Raw genomic sequence first — 16,153 nt, forward strand, 5'->3', positions numbered from 1 at the left:
TCCCCTGCAGCCCCACTCCCCGCCCGATCAAGGGGGAGGGCAAAAGGAAGTCCAGAGACTCCCCTGCAGGGCTGGCCTGAAAACACCCCCCCGCCCTTGAGCTGCAGCCCCCCAAGACTGAAGGGATTCCCCCCCCCCCCACTTTCTCCGCTTCTCTCTCTGGGCCCAACTATCTTCCTGTCAAGGTAAAAATCACCTTTGTAGAGGGCGACGGACCGTGCTTCAGAGAATGCATGATATGCTTGCAGGAAGGCAAGAAAAAAACGACGCATAATCTTACTAAATAACTTTTACTTACAAAAATATAAAAACTAAATATATATTATACAGAGCTAGCTGGGCTACATCCTAACGTAACAGTCAGTAACAGCAAAGAGAAAAAAACAATACAGATAACAACTCAGAACTTTCTCTAGACATGCGCACTAAACAGACTGAAACCATAACATAGCTAGTCATATGGGATTCACTATGGTTACCAGATAAGTTATCACAACAGGTGCAGAGAGCAGGGGAAAATGTACAGTTAGAAATGAACTTTCTGACGAACAAAAAAAACATGCAGTGACATTCCCCTTCTTTCGTCAGCAAAGTGAAGACTCAAGTAAGGCACATCTTCTCACGCAGATACTCATGCTGGGCTGTAGGAAGTGGTTTGTTCAGCATGTCAGCAATTTGATCACGTGTAGGCACATACTGTAATGTCACAAAACCTTGTTTCACCAGTTGCCTTATGTTTTGATAGCGGATGTCAATGTGTCTGGACCTTGAACCTGTAAAACGTGTTTCAGAAATATAAACCACAGATTCATTATCTTCCATCACTGTGATTGGTCGAATCGGATGTGTCCAGATATCTGTGACTAAAGCATCAAACCAGGTTAAAGAATTGCATGCATCAGACACACAAGCATACTCAGCTTCTGTAGAGGAACAAGAAACAAGATTCTGTTTACGCACATGCCAGTGAACAGGACATCCATTTAAGAACATCATGTAACCTGATGTACTTTTCCGTGACTTCTTATCACTCGCCCAATCTGAATCTGCAAAACAACATAACTCTGCATAGTCAGTATGTGTGGGTTCCAACAACAACTTCATGTCTTTGGTGTGTTTTAGATACCTCAATAACTTCTTAACACATGTCCAATGAAACTGTTTTGCCTTGCCTACGTGTCGTGATAACAGATTAACACTAAGTGCAATGTCAGGTCTAGTCCAACTACTAATATACAGCAGCGACCCAATGACTGAGCGATATAGTGTTTGATCTTCGAACTCAGGACTTGGTTCATGTGCCAAAATGTGAAAATCAGTTTGCATGGGTATACTCACAGGCTTAGCGTCCTCCATGTTACAGTGATGTAACAGTTGTTCAATCTTCTCTTCTTGTGTGAGACTAAACCCCTTCTGAGTTTTGGCAATTTGAACACCTAAATAAGTGTTAATACATCCTAAAGACTTCAACGTGAAAAACTTTTGTAAAGCTTTAGCAAAAACCTCACTCATCTGCTTATTTGGACCAATATAAACAATATCATCGACATAAACAAGAATTATCTCATACCTATTACCGGATCTTTTAGTAAACACGCATTCATCTGTTTCGGACTTAATAAAGCCCATTGAATTTAGTTTGTCAGAAAGACATAAGTACCACATTAAACCAGACTGTTTCAGACCATAAAGACTTTTGTGTAGAAACCAGGTATCCCCTTCTTGCTGTCGGAAACCTGGAGGACCTTTGACGTAAATTTCTTCATCAAGATCAGCGTGTAGATAAGCCGTTTCAACGTCGAACTGGAAAACCTCTAGGCCAAGGATAGTTGCAGTGGCTAAAGCAATTTTCACACTTTCAGTCCGCACTGTGGGTGAGTATGTATTTGTATAGTCCTCAGGATAACGTTGAGCGAAACCCTGGGCTACGAGTCTGGCCTTGTACAACGACTCACCATTCGGCTTCTTTTTGATCCTGTAGACCCATCGAGTACCAATAACTTTCTTGTTTGCTGGAGGGCTTGCAGGCGTAAACACTTGAAGTTTCTTTAGACTGTCCATTTCAGCCTGCATTGCCTCAAACCATTTATCTTGTTCTGATTCAGGAAGATGTTTGATCTGTGTGAACTTCTCAGGTGGAAGTGTAACATTACAAATCAAAGGTACAGGTGTTTTTGTTACTTGCCACGAATACCGTTTTGGAGGGATTCCCTTTGTGGTCCTCTTGGAACGTCTTGGGTCAACCGTCCATTCTTCTTCTGTGTCGTCCTCGTCTTCATCATCGTCGCCAGCAGCAACATCGGCGGCTTGCGAAGACGGAACAGTAGGTTGAGAAGAACTCGTGGAAGGAACAATATCCTGTGAATCTTGATCATCAGGTTGTGTGGCATCAGCAACATCATCTCTAGGAAAATAAACTCCAGGATCGTTAGAATGAATCCTGGACCAGTCAGCATCTTCCTCAAAAATAGCAGATTGTGAAACCACAATAACATGATGAGAGTCAATGTATTTGCTCCATTTTGAATTATCATCAATGCCCATAAATCTCATCCTTTTTGCTGCAGGACCCCCTTTCTTTCTTTGGGCTAAAGGAATATTCACCATAGCATAGGAACCAAAAATATGGAGATGTGAGAGATCAGGCTTGTGTCCATACAACATGAAATAAGGGGTCTGATTTATCACACTACTCCAAGTACGGTTGATGATATGGTTAGCATATTTGATAGCTTCACCCCAGTATGGAAGACTGAGGTTAGCATCTTCAAGGAGGCAACGCATCATGGTTTGCAAAACCCCATTTCTGCGTTCTGCCACCCCATTTTCAGCTGGAGTATAAGGAGCAGATGTCTGATGTACTATCCCATTCTCACGCATCCAGTCCTGGAAACGCTGAGACATGAATTCAGTACCACGATCACTCTGAATTCTGGCGATGTTGACCTCGAATTGGGTATAGACAAGACTAGCAAAGTCTTTAAAGATCTGAAAGGTCTCAGATTTTTCTTTCATAGGATATACATATCCATATCTAGAATAATTATCAACGATTGTCAAGACATATCTTTTACCACCAAGTGTTGGTGCAAAAGGACCAACTATGTCAGTGTGTACCAAATCAAAAATGCGTGTTGACAGGCGTGTAGCGCGTTTTGGGATTGCTGCTGCTTTAGATTTGGCTTTCTTGCAGACAGCACAGTCCAAAAACACCTTACACCCCTTTAGATCCAAACCTCTTGCGAACTCTGGCATCTTCTTCAGAACACGGAAACTGGCATGACCCAATCTTCTGTGCCACTTATGGATACACCTGGAATGCAAAGGTTTACCTGTTAGTGAATTCTCAACATTAGCATTTTTATTAGGAACCCCAGGCTTGCTGTGAGCAACCTGTGTCTTTTTTGTCTTTTTATCATTATTAGGAACCTTTGGAGTAGCAACAGGATCTCTCTCTGGGACGTCTCTCTCTGGGCCTGTGCTTTTTGGAACGTGTATACTTGCCTGCTCTTGCTGCTTAGACTTTGGTTTTAAGTAATAAACACCACCAATCAACATGGTTTCAGCAACAATATCTCCGTCTTTGACTATATAACTTGCTTTTTCAAGATGGTGGACCTGAAAATGAGAAAACCTAGACAAATGACTCTGACTAAGCAAATTACTACTGGCAGACGGAACATAGTAAACATTTGGAATGAGAGCACCGAGCTCTTCAATGTAGACAGTTCCTTTTCCCATGACCTGAACAGGATGATTGGAAAAAGAGTAAAGTTCACGAAGTTCAGGTTCAGGCTCGTGCATCTCTGTGTAAAGCTCTTTTCTGTAGGTAACATGTAATGCTGCTCCACTGTCCAAAGTCCAAAGAAGTCGTCTGTCGTACTCTGGTTGAGGCTGTGGATCGTTGGTCACAACCAATGTGACAAGTGGAGCTTGTGAATCACGCCTGGAACCACGACCACGACTTTGTCGTCCGCCTCTACCTCTGCCTCCTCTGGAATCTGTTCCTCTGGGCTGGTATGTGACGGGCGCTGGAACTCGTTGGGGACAATCCCGGGTGGCATGTCCCACACGATTACAGATGTAGCACCTTGGCATTCTTGGAACGTAAGTCCTTCCACGGAAGGCACGCCTCGCTGAAGCTCTTGATGCAGGTGGTTCCCTTAAATGTGGCGCAGCTTGCATAAGTGCCTCTTCTTCGGCTAAAATTCTGCATACATGATCCACTGTGCGTTGAGCAATAGGCACTTGATTAATCTTGGAAATAGCATCTTTCCACTCATGATTCAAAGAATTGATGATAATGCTGATCATTTGAAAATCATCAATAGGATAGCCTTTTTCACCCAGTTCTTTTCTAATACCTTTCATTTTAGTCAAATGTGCTCCAATATGTTCACCAGGTTTTAATCTGGAACCATGGAACTCAGACAAAAGCAAACATGTAGACTCAATTGATGTAGGCCGATAACATGCCTCTAACTGAGTCCAAATTTGTTGGGCAGTTGCATCTTGTGAAAACGTGAGCTGCAATTCAGTGTCCATTGACATCAATAAAGTTGTGCATGCTCTATTATCCAAGTCCCATATGTCAGGAGTCCATGGCTGGGCAGGAGGATTAAACACCATCATGTGAGTACCTTCTCTGCGTAACAAAAGTCCAACCTCACGGACCCATGCCCTGTAATTCTGTCCTGACTTCTTTAATTTTGAATCACCAGCCAGTGGTACAATGGAAGGTGTTTGATGAGGAATATACAACTGAGGTACTGGCTGTGCAGGTTGTGCAATCCGACCATAACCTGCAGTGGGCACCAGTGGCGTCTGTGCCTGGACATGCGGCAGTTGCATTGAAGCTGCCGGTAGTCTTGGTGCTGGCTGTGCCTGTCTTTGAGCTGCTATTCCACCCTGGCCAGCAGGAGGCGCTGGCGCTTGGACTGGTGCATTAGCATAATCTGCAGATGACACTGGCCTTCGCATATAAGAACCCAGTGGCAATTGCATGTGGGTTAAATATGGCTGTGTTCTGCCAGGTAGAGGGGCTTGCATAGAAGCAATATTAACAGGAGAAGCAACAGTAACAGGAATCCTAGCACCATCAGGGGCTGGAGCCTCAGATAACGGCAGAAATCTTGTATCTCTGAGCAAAGACTCCTCCATAGACAATTGCGAGAGTGAGAGCTCCAATTCATGTCTTAATGCAGCTTCACCAGTAGATGGTGCTATAACATTTGCTTCAGGCATCACTGTGGCTCTGTATGGCTTTTGGGACAGCCCATAATCATGTGACATAGGAGCCTCCGGTTCCCATTCGTCTTGCATGACACTCAATGATGGGCGTGACTTTGGCTTTGGGGAAGAAGGAGGCAATATGGCTTCTCCTTGTGGGTGTGGCAATATGGCCGGTTCATGCTCATAATTCCTCTCATATTGCTGAACCATTGACACATATTTCTTTGCCTGCTGCAAACGCCTTTCAAAAACCCCAATTTGTTCACAGTAGCCTTGCATAGCCCTATCTCGCATAGTTTGCTTGGGGCTTGAAGGAGCAGAAGAAATTTTCTTTGGCTGAACTTTAGGTTTCGCTCCAAGCCTTTGAAATTCATCTTGAGCCCCTGGAGTGTGAACATTTCCAAAAGCAGCTGCCAGGGAGCTTGGAAAAGTAGAAAAAGGAGTGACTGACCTTGCATCGTAGACAGGAGCAGGTGCGTCTTCTCCAAGGTGTGTGGCCGAAGCTATCGGAGTTTTTAAAGTTGAAGGAAGCTGCCCCATAGAAAGACTCCTTTTTAGCCGTGGCTTCCTTCCTGACATGTTTCAGCAGTTAATCACCACTGCCTCACTAGCACTAACTAACTGATAACAGCCGCAGAAACATGCATCTCCAAAAACATAAATCAAACCATCCTCGATACCAAAATGTCAAGGTAAAAATCACCTTTGTAGAGGGCGACGGACCGTGCTTCAGAGAATGCATGATATGCTTGCAGGAAGGCAAGAAAAAAACGACGCATAATCTTACTAAATAACTTTTACTTACAAAAATATAAAAACTAAATATATATTATACAGAGCTAGCTGGGCTACATCCTAACGTAACAGTCAGTAACAGCAAAGAGAAAAAAACAATACAGATAACAACTCAGAACTTTCTCTAGACATGCGCACTAAACAGACTGAAACCATAACATAGCTAGTCATATGGGATTCACTATGGTTACCAGATAAGTTATCACAACAGGTGCAGAGAGCAGGGGAAAATGTACAGTTAGAAATGAACTTTCTGACGAACAAAAAAAACGTGCAGTGACACTTCCTCCGTCGGGTGAAGTCAAGGCAGGCTCTGCCCGGAGACCGATGACGCTGCGGAAGAGAGAATTCTCATTGGTCCCTCCGCTTTCCTGGACCATCCCCATTAGAAAGTTGGAGAAAAACGCCCCCGCCTCCTAATCCAGATCCCCCCCAAGATTCCCCCTCTGGGGATGGTCGCGTCTCTCTCCCCCCTCTTTGGGGGCGCTTGTGGGGCGGCATCCATGGGCTCTGTTGGGGTCCCTCTTTTGGTGCTGGTGGGGGCGCTGGTCCCCGTAAGGACCCTGCAGGTGAGTTTCTCCTCTTCTTCCCCCGTCTGAAGCCCCCCCCCAAATAGCACCAGCGGTTAGACTTAAATACCACTCCATCGCACACTACGGTGCCAAGAGCTTTAGTCAGCGTCTACACACACACACACACCAAAAAGTGACAGGTGTGATTTAATTCTCCAATTCTTCCATTAAAAAAAGAAAAAACAGCCTCTAAAGAAATCGAGGCAGCCTGGAAATGATCCCGCCAAGTTTCTTTGCCGTGGAGAAGCCGAAACCGCTGCAGCTTTTTCTCACGCAAAACTCTAGTGCGGTGGAGAGCACAAAAACACACACACACACACAACGCCTACAGTCTCACCCGAGGCGTTTCCAAGTGGTGGGAAATTGCAGAAGGCAAAGGGGTCCCCGTCATTGGGAGAGGGGAGCGCTGCAGGTTGCCTTTACTGCCCCTCCCCAGTGACTTCACACACATCTGGCCAAGTGACCCCCCCCAGGCTCCCCCCTTTTCTGCCCCCCCTCGTAGCCTCATCATCTTATTTATTTTATTTTATTTTATTAAATTTATATACCGCCCTATTCCCGTAGGACTCTTGAATATGAAACATCTGCAGGGAGGGAGGGAGGCCTCCCCTCTTAACCCCACTAATTAAGTTAATTAGGGAGAAATTCATCTTTTCATTCTGGAGCGCCCCCCCCCCCACTTTGCAGCCCCTCGGCTGAACTTTGACCCCCCTTTGGGTCCCAGGAGAGATGGGGAGGGGTCCCTGGTCCCTCCCAGCCTTTTCCTCCCTGAAAGGGGCAGAGCCTCCCGCCCGCCCCCACCCATCAACCACCCCCCCTGCAGTGTGGGCCTGCCTGGGGGTGGGGGGGCTGAAAAGGAAAGGGCGGGGAAGTGTGTTTAACCCCCCCCCAAACACTCCACAAATACCTTATTTACACCAAAGGTTTTATTGTGTATTCTAATTTTCACCTTTTCTTTTTCCATAGCCCTAGTGACTTAAATCCTCACACACACACACACACAAACACACACACACACACACACACACACACACACACACACACACACACACGGTTCTCTCCTACTCAGTGAAGACCGCCCCCATTCACAGCAACTGCTGCAACCATCCAGTCACTCAACTGCTGCTTGAGCCGGGAGTGGGATGGGGTGGGGGGCTGGACTAGAAGACCTCCAAGGTCCCTTCCCGTTCTAAAAAAAAATCTGCTTAACTCCAAATCCTCCTCGGCCCTCAGCCAAGGCCACCAGATCCGGGAAGATCCCCAGACGCCCCAGATCTAGCAGCCCCCCCACAACCATATTTGTGTCTTCAGCTGAGGCTCTGCTGAACAGGCATGCAGGTGTACAACACACACACACACACACACACACACACACACACACACGAAGAGAAACTCTTCTTAAAGGGGCAGCAGTGAAGGAGTCACCTGAGGCCTTTTCCAGAACTGCCTGCTCAGCCCCAGGGCTGCCCCACACTCTGAAGCCCCCTCCCTCTGGGACAGCGGAGACCCCCAGACTCTTGCAGGGCCCGGGATGCTGCTGCCCCCCCCACTTCATGTCCAGGGTGGGGGCCCCAGGCCTGGCCCGTCAAAGCGCCATGCGTGGCCCCCCTCCAGAGTTTGCCCCCCCCCGGTCAGAAAAGTGCTCGAGCGATTCTGCGGCCGGTGGCTTTGATCTTTGGGAAGGTGGCGCAGATGTCCATCTCTCTGGGCCGGGGGCTCCTGGGTGGGGGGGTCGGTGGGGGCGTCTTCCTGGGGGCCCCCTTGGGCCGGAGCAGGAAGTCCAGGCTGAAGCCGTTCCTGGCATAGAAGACGTTGGCCATGGGGGGGAAGACCAGCTCTGCGGGAGAGAGAGGGGGGTCAATGGGGGGAGCCCCACCAGGAAGGCCCTGCCCTCCTCCCCAGCACCCCTGGACAACACCCCCCCCAGTCAAGCCTCCCCTCCCCCCCGCAACAGACCAGCTCTGTAGCACCCAAGCTGTCATGATGTAGGCCAGGCCTCTTCCACAAGTTTCCATTCTCAGACCTGGATTTGAACGCAGGACCTCGTGGTTTCGGGTGGGCAGAGATAATTGCTTTAGGGAATCAGGTTGGAAGGGACGCCAGCACGCCTGGCACTTTCTTTCCTCACCCCCCCACCCCTATTATTTAATTTGATTACTTAATTTCGTTGTGAGTTACACAATGACAATGAAGATATTCCATTCCATTCTGTTTTGTTCTATATTCTGTTCTGTACTATCCTGCCCTATCCTACATTCTATTCTGTTCTGTCCTGCCTTATTCTTCATTCTGTTCTATTCTGTCCTATCCTATCTTTTATTCCATTCCATTCCATTCTGTTCTGTTCCGTTCTGTTCCATTCCATTCCATTCTATGTTATTCCATTCCATTCCATATTGTTCTATATTCTGTTCTGTCCTATCCTGTACTCTGTCCTGTCCTATCTTTTATTCCATTCCATTCTCTATTCTATTCCATTCTGTTCTGTCCTATCCTGCCCTATCCTACATTCTATTGTTCTGTTCTGTCCTGCCCTATCCTACATTCTATTGTGTCCTGTCCTGTCCTGTCCTATCCTATCTTTTATTTCATTCCATTCCATTCCATTCCATTCTCTATTCTATTCTGTTGTTCTATATTGTTCTGTCCTATCCTGCCCTATCCTACGTTCTATTCTGTTCTGTTCTGTCCTGCCCTCTTTTATTCCATTCTATTCTCTATTCTATTGTATCCTATCCTGTCCTGTTCTGTCCTGTTCTACTATTCTACTCTACTCTACTGTATTCTACCTTATCCTGTCTTCTCCTATCTTGTATCCTGTATCTTCTATTCTATTCTATTCTATTCTATTCTATTCTATTCTATTCTATTCTCTATCATAAAGGGCCTCTGGACCAACCAACCTAGGCCCTCTTCATGGGTCAGCCAGTCCCGTCCCACCAAGAGGATCCCACCCCCCACCCCCAAATACTCACCTCGGCCGTCCGGCAACAGCTGCACCAGCTCGTAGTGCTGGGCCAGATCCTGGTCCTGGTTGTGTTTCTCCAGCACCTTTGCCACCACGGTGGGTGCCTTATCCTGGCTTGTCACCTGGGGAGGAACACGGACAAAGGGGCTCAGCCCACCCGCCCCGCTGGTGACTCCCCCCACAGGCAGAATTGCCCCCCAGCACTTGCCAAACGGGATCGGCACCCGTCCCGTGCTCGGGTCTAGCCTGTCTGGCTTCAGCAGCCTTTCCGGGGACCTCCAAGTGGAATGGAGGCCCAGTCGGTCGGAGAAAAGGCCCAGCCCCACCTCCAAAACCTGGAACTCAGGCAGGATGGACTGAAATCCAGAGAGCTGAACGGATGGTGGCTTGCTCAGTTTGAAAAAAAAAATAGTTGCTTTTCATTACTTGCGTGTCTGGCTGAGGGATTCTGGGAGTTGAAGTCCACAAGTCCTCAAAGGGCCAAGTTGGAAGGCCCCTGAGCTAGACCTATCCAATTCCTGCAGCCGTCCTTTATATGTTTCACATAAATTTCTACTCAACCTCTTTTTTACGTCGTCGTTCAAAAGCCAATAGGTTTAATTAGCAGAATCCATACACACACCCCTCACAGCACTCTTAAAAAGATGCCTCATCTCTCGAGCTGGGCTCCAGCCCTTCTCCCACTTTCAACCCAGTCCAGGGGTGGAGAGGGGGGGTCTCCTGACCAAGTTCCCCACCCCCCCGGCCGCACTCACCAGGATGCTCTTGTAGAGGGTGCCGTTCTGCAGCGCCATGCTGACCCGGATGATGCAGCAGTCGGAGGGGGAAGCACCCCCTGGGTCGGGGGCCTTGGGGAAGACTGAGCCGCAGGAGGCAGAGCGCCGGTGGCCCTTGACAAAGGTGCCCCCCGCAGCGGGGAGGGGGGCCAGGCCATCCCCGGGGGTGTCCAGGGCTGAGACAGAGGGCCACTTGCCCTGTGGGGTGGAGAGGGAGCGGAGGTGAGGCTGGGAAGGCAGCAGGCACCGGCACTGGGTTTGAGGGAAGGGCCCCGCGGGCTCCCGGCCACAGAGATTCAGCGGGGAAGCCGTGTCTGCCCTCCTGCCTAGAAAAAGGGGGCCGGTGTCCCGGGCAAGAGACTGGCCCTGGGGACCCATGTTACATGCATGTTCACCCGTCCATCCGTGTTGGGGACCTCCTTCCTCCTTTATCATCCTCCTCCATCTCCTCTTCCTTCCTTCTCCTTCCTTCCTCCTGCTCCATGGTCTTATCTTCCCCCCTCCTTCCTCCTTGTGCTGCCACCACGTGGCTGTTTTGGGGAAATTACAATATGCTAATGTGGGCAGCCAGACCTCCTACCCTATGATGTATTTCATCTCCCCTCCCCTTTTCTGAGACGGACTTCCTCCTTCTTTCTCCTTGGAGACTCTCCTCCTCTATAACCGGCAGACACATGTGCAGATGCTGTGAGTCATTACCGCCTTTTGACCATGGGAATACCATCCAAATATCATCTTAACGCACCTCATTGCTGTAATCTACTCTGCATGCAAATAAAGGTATTTCTAGATGATAAAAGGTGTTTCCACGAGTTCTGCTATCTGGAAAGGGGCTAACAGTGATAGCATCTGCTTATACAGACCAAGCGCAGAGGTCTTAAAAAGGGGATCAATCACAATACATCAGCTTGATCCAGAATAGTCAAAAGGCGTTAAGAAATAGTGCCTGCCTGCAATAAAAAAGGAGATGATTTAATTTGCCATTCTCCAGCTGAGTCTGCAAGAGGCAGAGTCGTGCTTGTAGGATTTGTGCTTCTGTGAACTGTTGTCTCTTCCTGTCTTCCTGAGGAGACCAGCCAAAAGGCATGTTAAAATCTTACTGCCTCTTTTGCCATCGAATTTCTAGCCAGCGTCTTAAAGTAATTTGGAGAGACTTTGAAATGCAAATGGGTTTCTGCTCAGATCTACTTTGCATTTTACAAATGTTCCTAATTGTAAAGACAGACTGTTTGTTTGTAATCTTCAAACCTTGTGAAATCAAATGCAAGATCAAAATTTCCTTGTCTTTCTTTTCCAAACTGCCTTTCACCCAAATTTGACTGGGAAGATCAGAGATATCCTATGTTGCAAACCCAATTTGTGTTCAGAGCTGAATTTTACTCAAAAAAGGGAGAAAAGTCTGCCAGTCTTGCTAAACTCCCTTTGTTTAATATACTTCTGAGAGCAGCCATAAAAGGGCCATAAAACAATTAATTGCCTTGGTAACCAAGTCCCTGGTTTACTGATGAGTGAAAGAGGTCCCTACCCTTGGAATGCAGAAGGTAAACAGTAAGCTTGGATTTATGTTAAGCAGGCAACGACCTCTGGTGGCCAAACTGAAAGGCTTGTACTGTCTGCAAATGTAAACTGCATGTGAAGCTTGTATAGACAGAGAAAGATATTGAGTCACACATGATAAGCCATGAAAGTATCTTTATATGAAAAAACAAGTGATTTAGCTAACAATCCTAAAATATATGTTTTGAATCTCCAGAAGGGAGATTATTCAGCAAGCCTACAGTTAAGTTACCTGTAACTGAAGGCCTAAAGCAAAGCAATCCTACCCAGTCCCACTAACTCTAAACAAAGGAACAAGGAGCAAATTAACCTTCGTCAATGGCACAGTTTACAGCCTACGGTTGGCACTCTTAATACGGACAGGCAGTTCCTTAAGAGTTCCAGACCGGCTTACAACTTGTGGTCCTAAGAAGAAACAATTTGGCTGACCTTGTGTCCAAGTGAAGGCTAGGGGCAATAACAGGCTTGTATTTGCTCATGCAGAACAGCGCACTCCCCAGTGGCTGATCTGCAAATAACAGGTTTGCTTCCAAACAGCGACCTCTAGTGGTCAAAGGGTGAACTTCGCTGAAGTACCCACTTACGCAAGCAGCACCTTGGTGGCTGCTCAGCAAATAAAAGGCTTGTCCCCAAGCACATGTAGAGTGCCCCCTAGTGGCCAAAGGGTGAACTTCCCTGAAGTCTCTAACCACGCAGAAGGCGTCCCCTGGTGGTCAAAGAGCGAAGTTCACCGAATTAGTTAAAAATACCTAGGAAGTTTCTTTATCTGTCCTAGCCATGGCAGTTGATGAACTAAACCAGCAAAGAGATCTCCTAGTGCAAGATGCTAAGAATAAGGCAGAAATCCATATTGCTGAACTGCAGGAGACCAGATCTCATAGATCCACATCAACTAAAGTCACAGTACGCTCTGCTAGGTCCTCTCGCTCCAGGGCTTCAACGATACATGACAAGTTGGTAGAGGCCCATGCGCTTGTAGAAGAAAAGAACGTGCTTCTTTCCTTTGCCAAAAAGGAAGCAGAGGTGGAATCCCAAATGAAGATTCTGCGAAAGGAAAGGGAAAAAGCAGCCGCCATAGCAAAGCTAAGGGTCTATGAACAGGCGATGCAGGAAAGCACTGATCCAGATTCTTCCAATAGAAGTGGAAGATCCAAATGGAACGCACCAGTCAATATGTGCTAAAACAATGTTTGCAACGATGCAGAGCCATCTTCTCTACTTCCTACGAACAATGCTGTCCTGACTCACCACACAGAGACCCCAAAACTGCAAAGGCCTGCAACCCTTCAACACCACAACCCCAGTGCATCTTTTGTGCTTCCTACGAACAGCACAGAAGCCCCACGCCTGCAAAAGCCTGCACCTCCTCAGCACTACAACGCAGGTGCGTCAACTGTGCTTCCAACGAAAAGCACAGAAGCCCCACACCTGCAAAAGCCTGCACCTCCTCAATACTACAACGCAGGTGCGTCAACTGTACTTCCTATGAACAGCACACAGACCCCAAGCCTGCAAAAGCCTACACCTCTTCAATGCCACAACACAGGTGCGCCAACACTTCAAACTGCATCACCTCTTGCCAATGACAACGTAACTTCCAGCAATGGACAACGGTTGAATCAACAGCCAGCACAAGCCTTAGGGACTACACCGCAGCTGAATGCTCTCGCAACATCATTCTATCCTGGTACACATCCCCCTTATTCACCAGAGAACTTTCACACCCAAGGGGTCTCACGAGTTTCTTTGGCATCAAGGTGTGAGGGGTCAGACCGTTCAGACCATGCCAGATACATGATCCGCCGAGAGCTCCTCAACTCTAGCCTCTCAAAGTTTAATGACCGTCCAGAGACCTACAGATCCTGGAAAGCAACCTTCAAAGCTGCTATTGCTGATCTCAACTTCAACACCAGGGAGGAACTTGATCTACTCATAAAGTGGCTGGACCCAGAATCTGCAAATCGTGTTCAAGGACTGAGAAAGAGTACATGTTAACTCCCCAGACGCGGGTCTTGCTGCTGTGTGGGCAAGACTTGAACAAACCTACGGAAGCCCAGAAGCATTAGAGCAGGGGTGTCAAACTCAATTTCATTGAGGGCTGCATCAACATTGCGGTTGCCCTCAGGGGGCTGGGTGGGTATGGCCAGGGTGGGCATGGCCTACTGGGTGGGCATGGCTAGAGTGCGTATGGCCTACTGGGTGGGCATGGCCAGATCTACATCATTTGCATCAAGGGTGCCTATGGGGGCCTGGGCAGGAGTGGGACAGATCTGAGGGTCTCTGGCAGAAGGAGGGTCTCTGGGCCAGGGCCAAGACAGTGGGGGCCGTTCCCTCACTGTTTCCAGGATGGCTTCACGGGCCACATGAAACCACTTCGCGGGCCGGATTTGGCCCCCGGGCCTTGTGTTTGACATGTCTGCATTAGAGAATGCCTTATTCGAAAGACTACAAAACTTTCCGAAGATAGGCAACAAAGACAATTACAAGCTTCAAAGACTAAGTGATCTCCTCATGGAAATAGAATTGGCAAAAACAGACCCACGTCTATCTGGTCTGAGCTACCTGGATTCCTCCCACGGTGTCAATCCAGGGGTGTCAAAACTGCCATACGGCCTGCAGGAGGAATGGACACGGCAAGGCTCAGACTACAAAGAACACTATGGTGTTTCTTTCCCCCCTCTTCTCATATTTTTGCATATTTTCATCAGCCAACAAGCCTGGAGAAGAAATGATCCCAGCTTCAACTACGGTGAACCCAGTGTGCCTGCTCCATCATCATCATCAAGGTATGTTAACAAAGCAGCTCAACACAGAGACTCACGTGGAGCTGTGTCTACAAGAAAAATGGACATCTCACCTCCTGTATCATCTCCTCCTCAATGGAGTGATTCAGGTGGTGGCATCTCACATCCTGTACCATCTCCTCCTCAATGGAGTGATTTAGGTGGTGGGGACGAAGATCCTAATCGTCAGTGTCCTATTCACAAAAAACCTCACCCTCTTAGAAAATGTCATCAGCTTAGAGCAATGACTGTACAAGAGCGGAAAGAGGTTCTTCAAAAACTTGGAATATGCTACAGGTGCTGTGCTTCATATGATCATTTTGCTAAAAATTGTAAAGCCTTTGTCAAGTGCACAGAATGCGATAGTGACAAACACGCTACAGCTATGCATCCTGCTCCACTTCTAGGCAATCCACAGCAACCACCTGTATCCAACCCTGCTTCAAATCATGGCGGGGAGCAACATGGCGGGGAGCAACAAAGTCACGCTCCAGTCACAAAGGTCTCATCTTCACCCCAATCTCCAAGTTAGAGACCTTGTTCTGTTTAAGGACCATCAAGCTCAAGAATCGAAAGGCACCAAAAACTTTCATCAGACCATCGCAGAACTTGTCTTGCCTTTGCCCCTTGAAGACTGAATTCGTCGCCTTTCCTGGTTGGATCCTGACTCCAAGAAGAAAAGTTATTTGAACTTTATCTAGACTACAGTATTTGAGGCCTATAATGACTATTTGAGGCCTATTGTTCTAATATGTATGCATGTTTATTTCTTATATTTCTCAAGTTTTTATTCCTTATATCTCTCAGGTTTTTATGTCTTATATATCTCAGGTTTATTTCTTATATCTCTCAGGTGTTTTATGACAACAAGCAAACTACAAACGTGTATTTGCATTTGAATAACTATATGACTTTATATGATTTTATATGGTGGTATTATGAAATACCAGATGGGGAGTGTACTGCCACCACGTGGCTGTTTTGGGGAAATTACAATATGCTATTGTGGGCAGCCAGACCTCCTACCCTATGATGTATTTCCTCTCCTCTCCCCTCCCCTTTTCTGGAACGGATTTCCTACTTCTTTCTCCCTGGAGACTCTCCTCTTTCATAACCGGCAGACACATGTGCTCCTCCATAACCGGCAGACACACATGCAGATGCTGTGAGTCATTACCGCCTTTTGACCTTGGGAATACCATCCAAATATCTTAATGCACCTCATCTGCTGTAATCTACTCTGCATACAAATAAAGGTATTTCTAGATGATAAAAGGTGTTTCCATGAGTTCTGCTATCTGGAAAGGGGCTAACAGTGATAGCATCTGCTTATACAGACCAAGCGCAGAGGTCTTAACAAGGGGATCAATCACAATACATCAGCTTGATCCAGAATATTCCTCCTCTTCCCTTCCTCTTCCTTCCTGCTTTGTCCTCCTCCTCCTCTTTTCTTTCTCTTCCTTCCTCTTC

General features: G+C 47.3%; 1 protein-coding gene across 1 annotated transcript in view; it reads right to left on the bottom strand.

Moving 5' to 3' along the window:
* Positions 1-7,385: 7,385 nt before the first annotated feature.
* The window catches only part of RGL2 (ral guanine nucleotide dissociation stimulator like 2), a gene marked incomplete at its 5' end in the record, with an annotated part of 29,193 nt that continues 20,425 nt past the window's right edge, over positions 7,386-16,153 (bottom strand). Inside the window, 3 exons of the mRNA XM_081319225.1 lie at positions 7,386-8,436; positions 9,575-9,689; positions 10,323-10,541. Of these exons, the coding sequence (XP_081175351.1) occupies positions 8,231-8,436; positions 9,575-9,689; positions 10,323-10,541 (540 nt within the window). The 3' untranslated portion in view covers positions 7,386-8,230. The remainder of the gene's footprint in view (positions 8,437-9,574; positions 9,690-10,322; positions 10,542-16,153) is intronic.

Source organism: Vipera berus (assembly GCF_964194415.1).
Source record: "Vipera berus genome assembly, chromosome: 2".
Taxonomy (NCBI): domain Eukaryota; kingdom Metazoa; phylum Chordata; class Lepidosauria; order Squamata; family Viperidae; genus Vipera; species Vipera berus.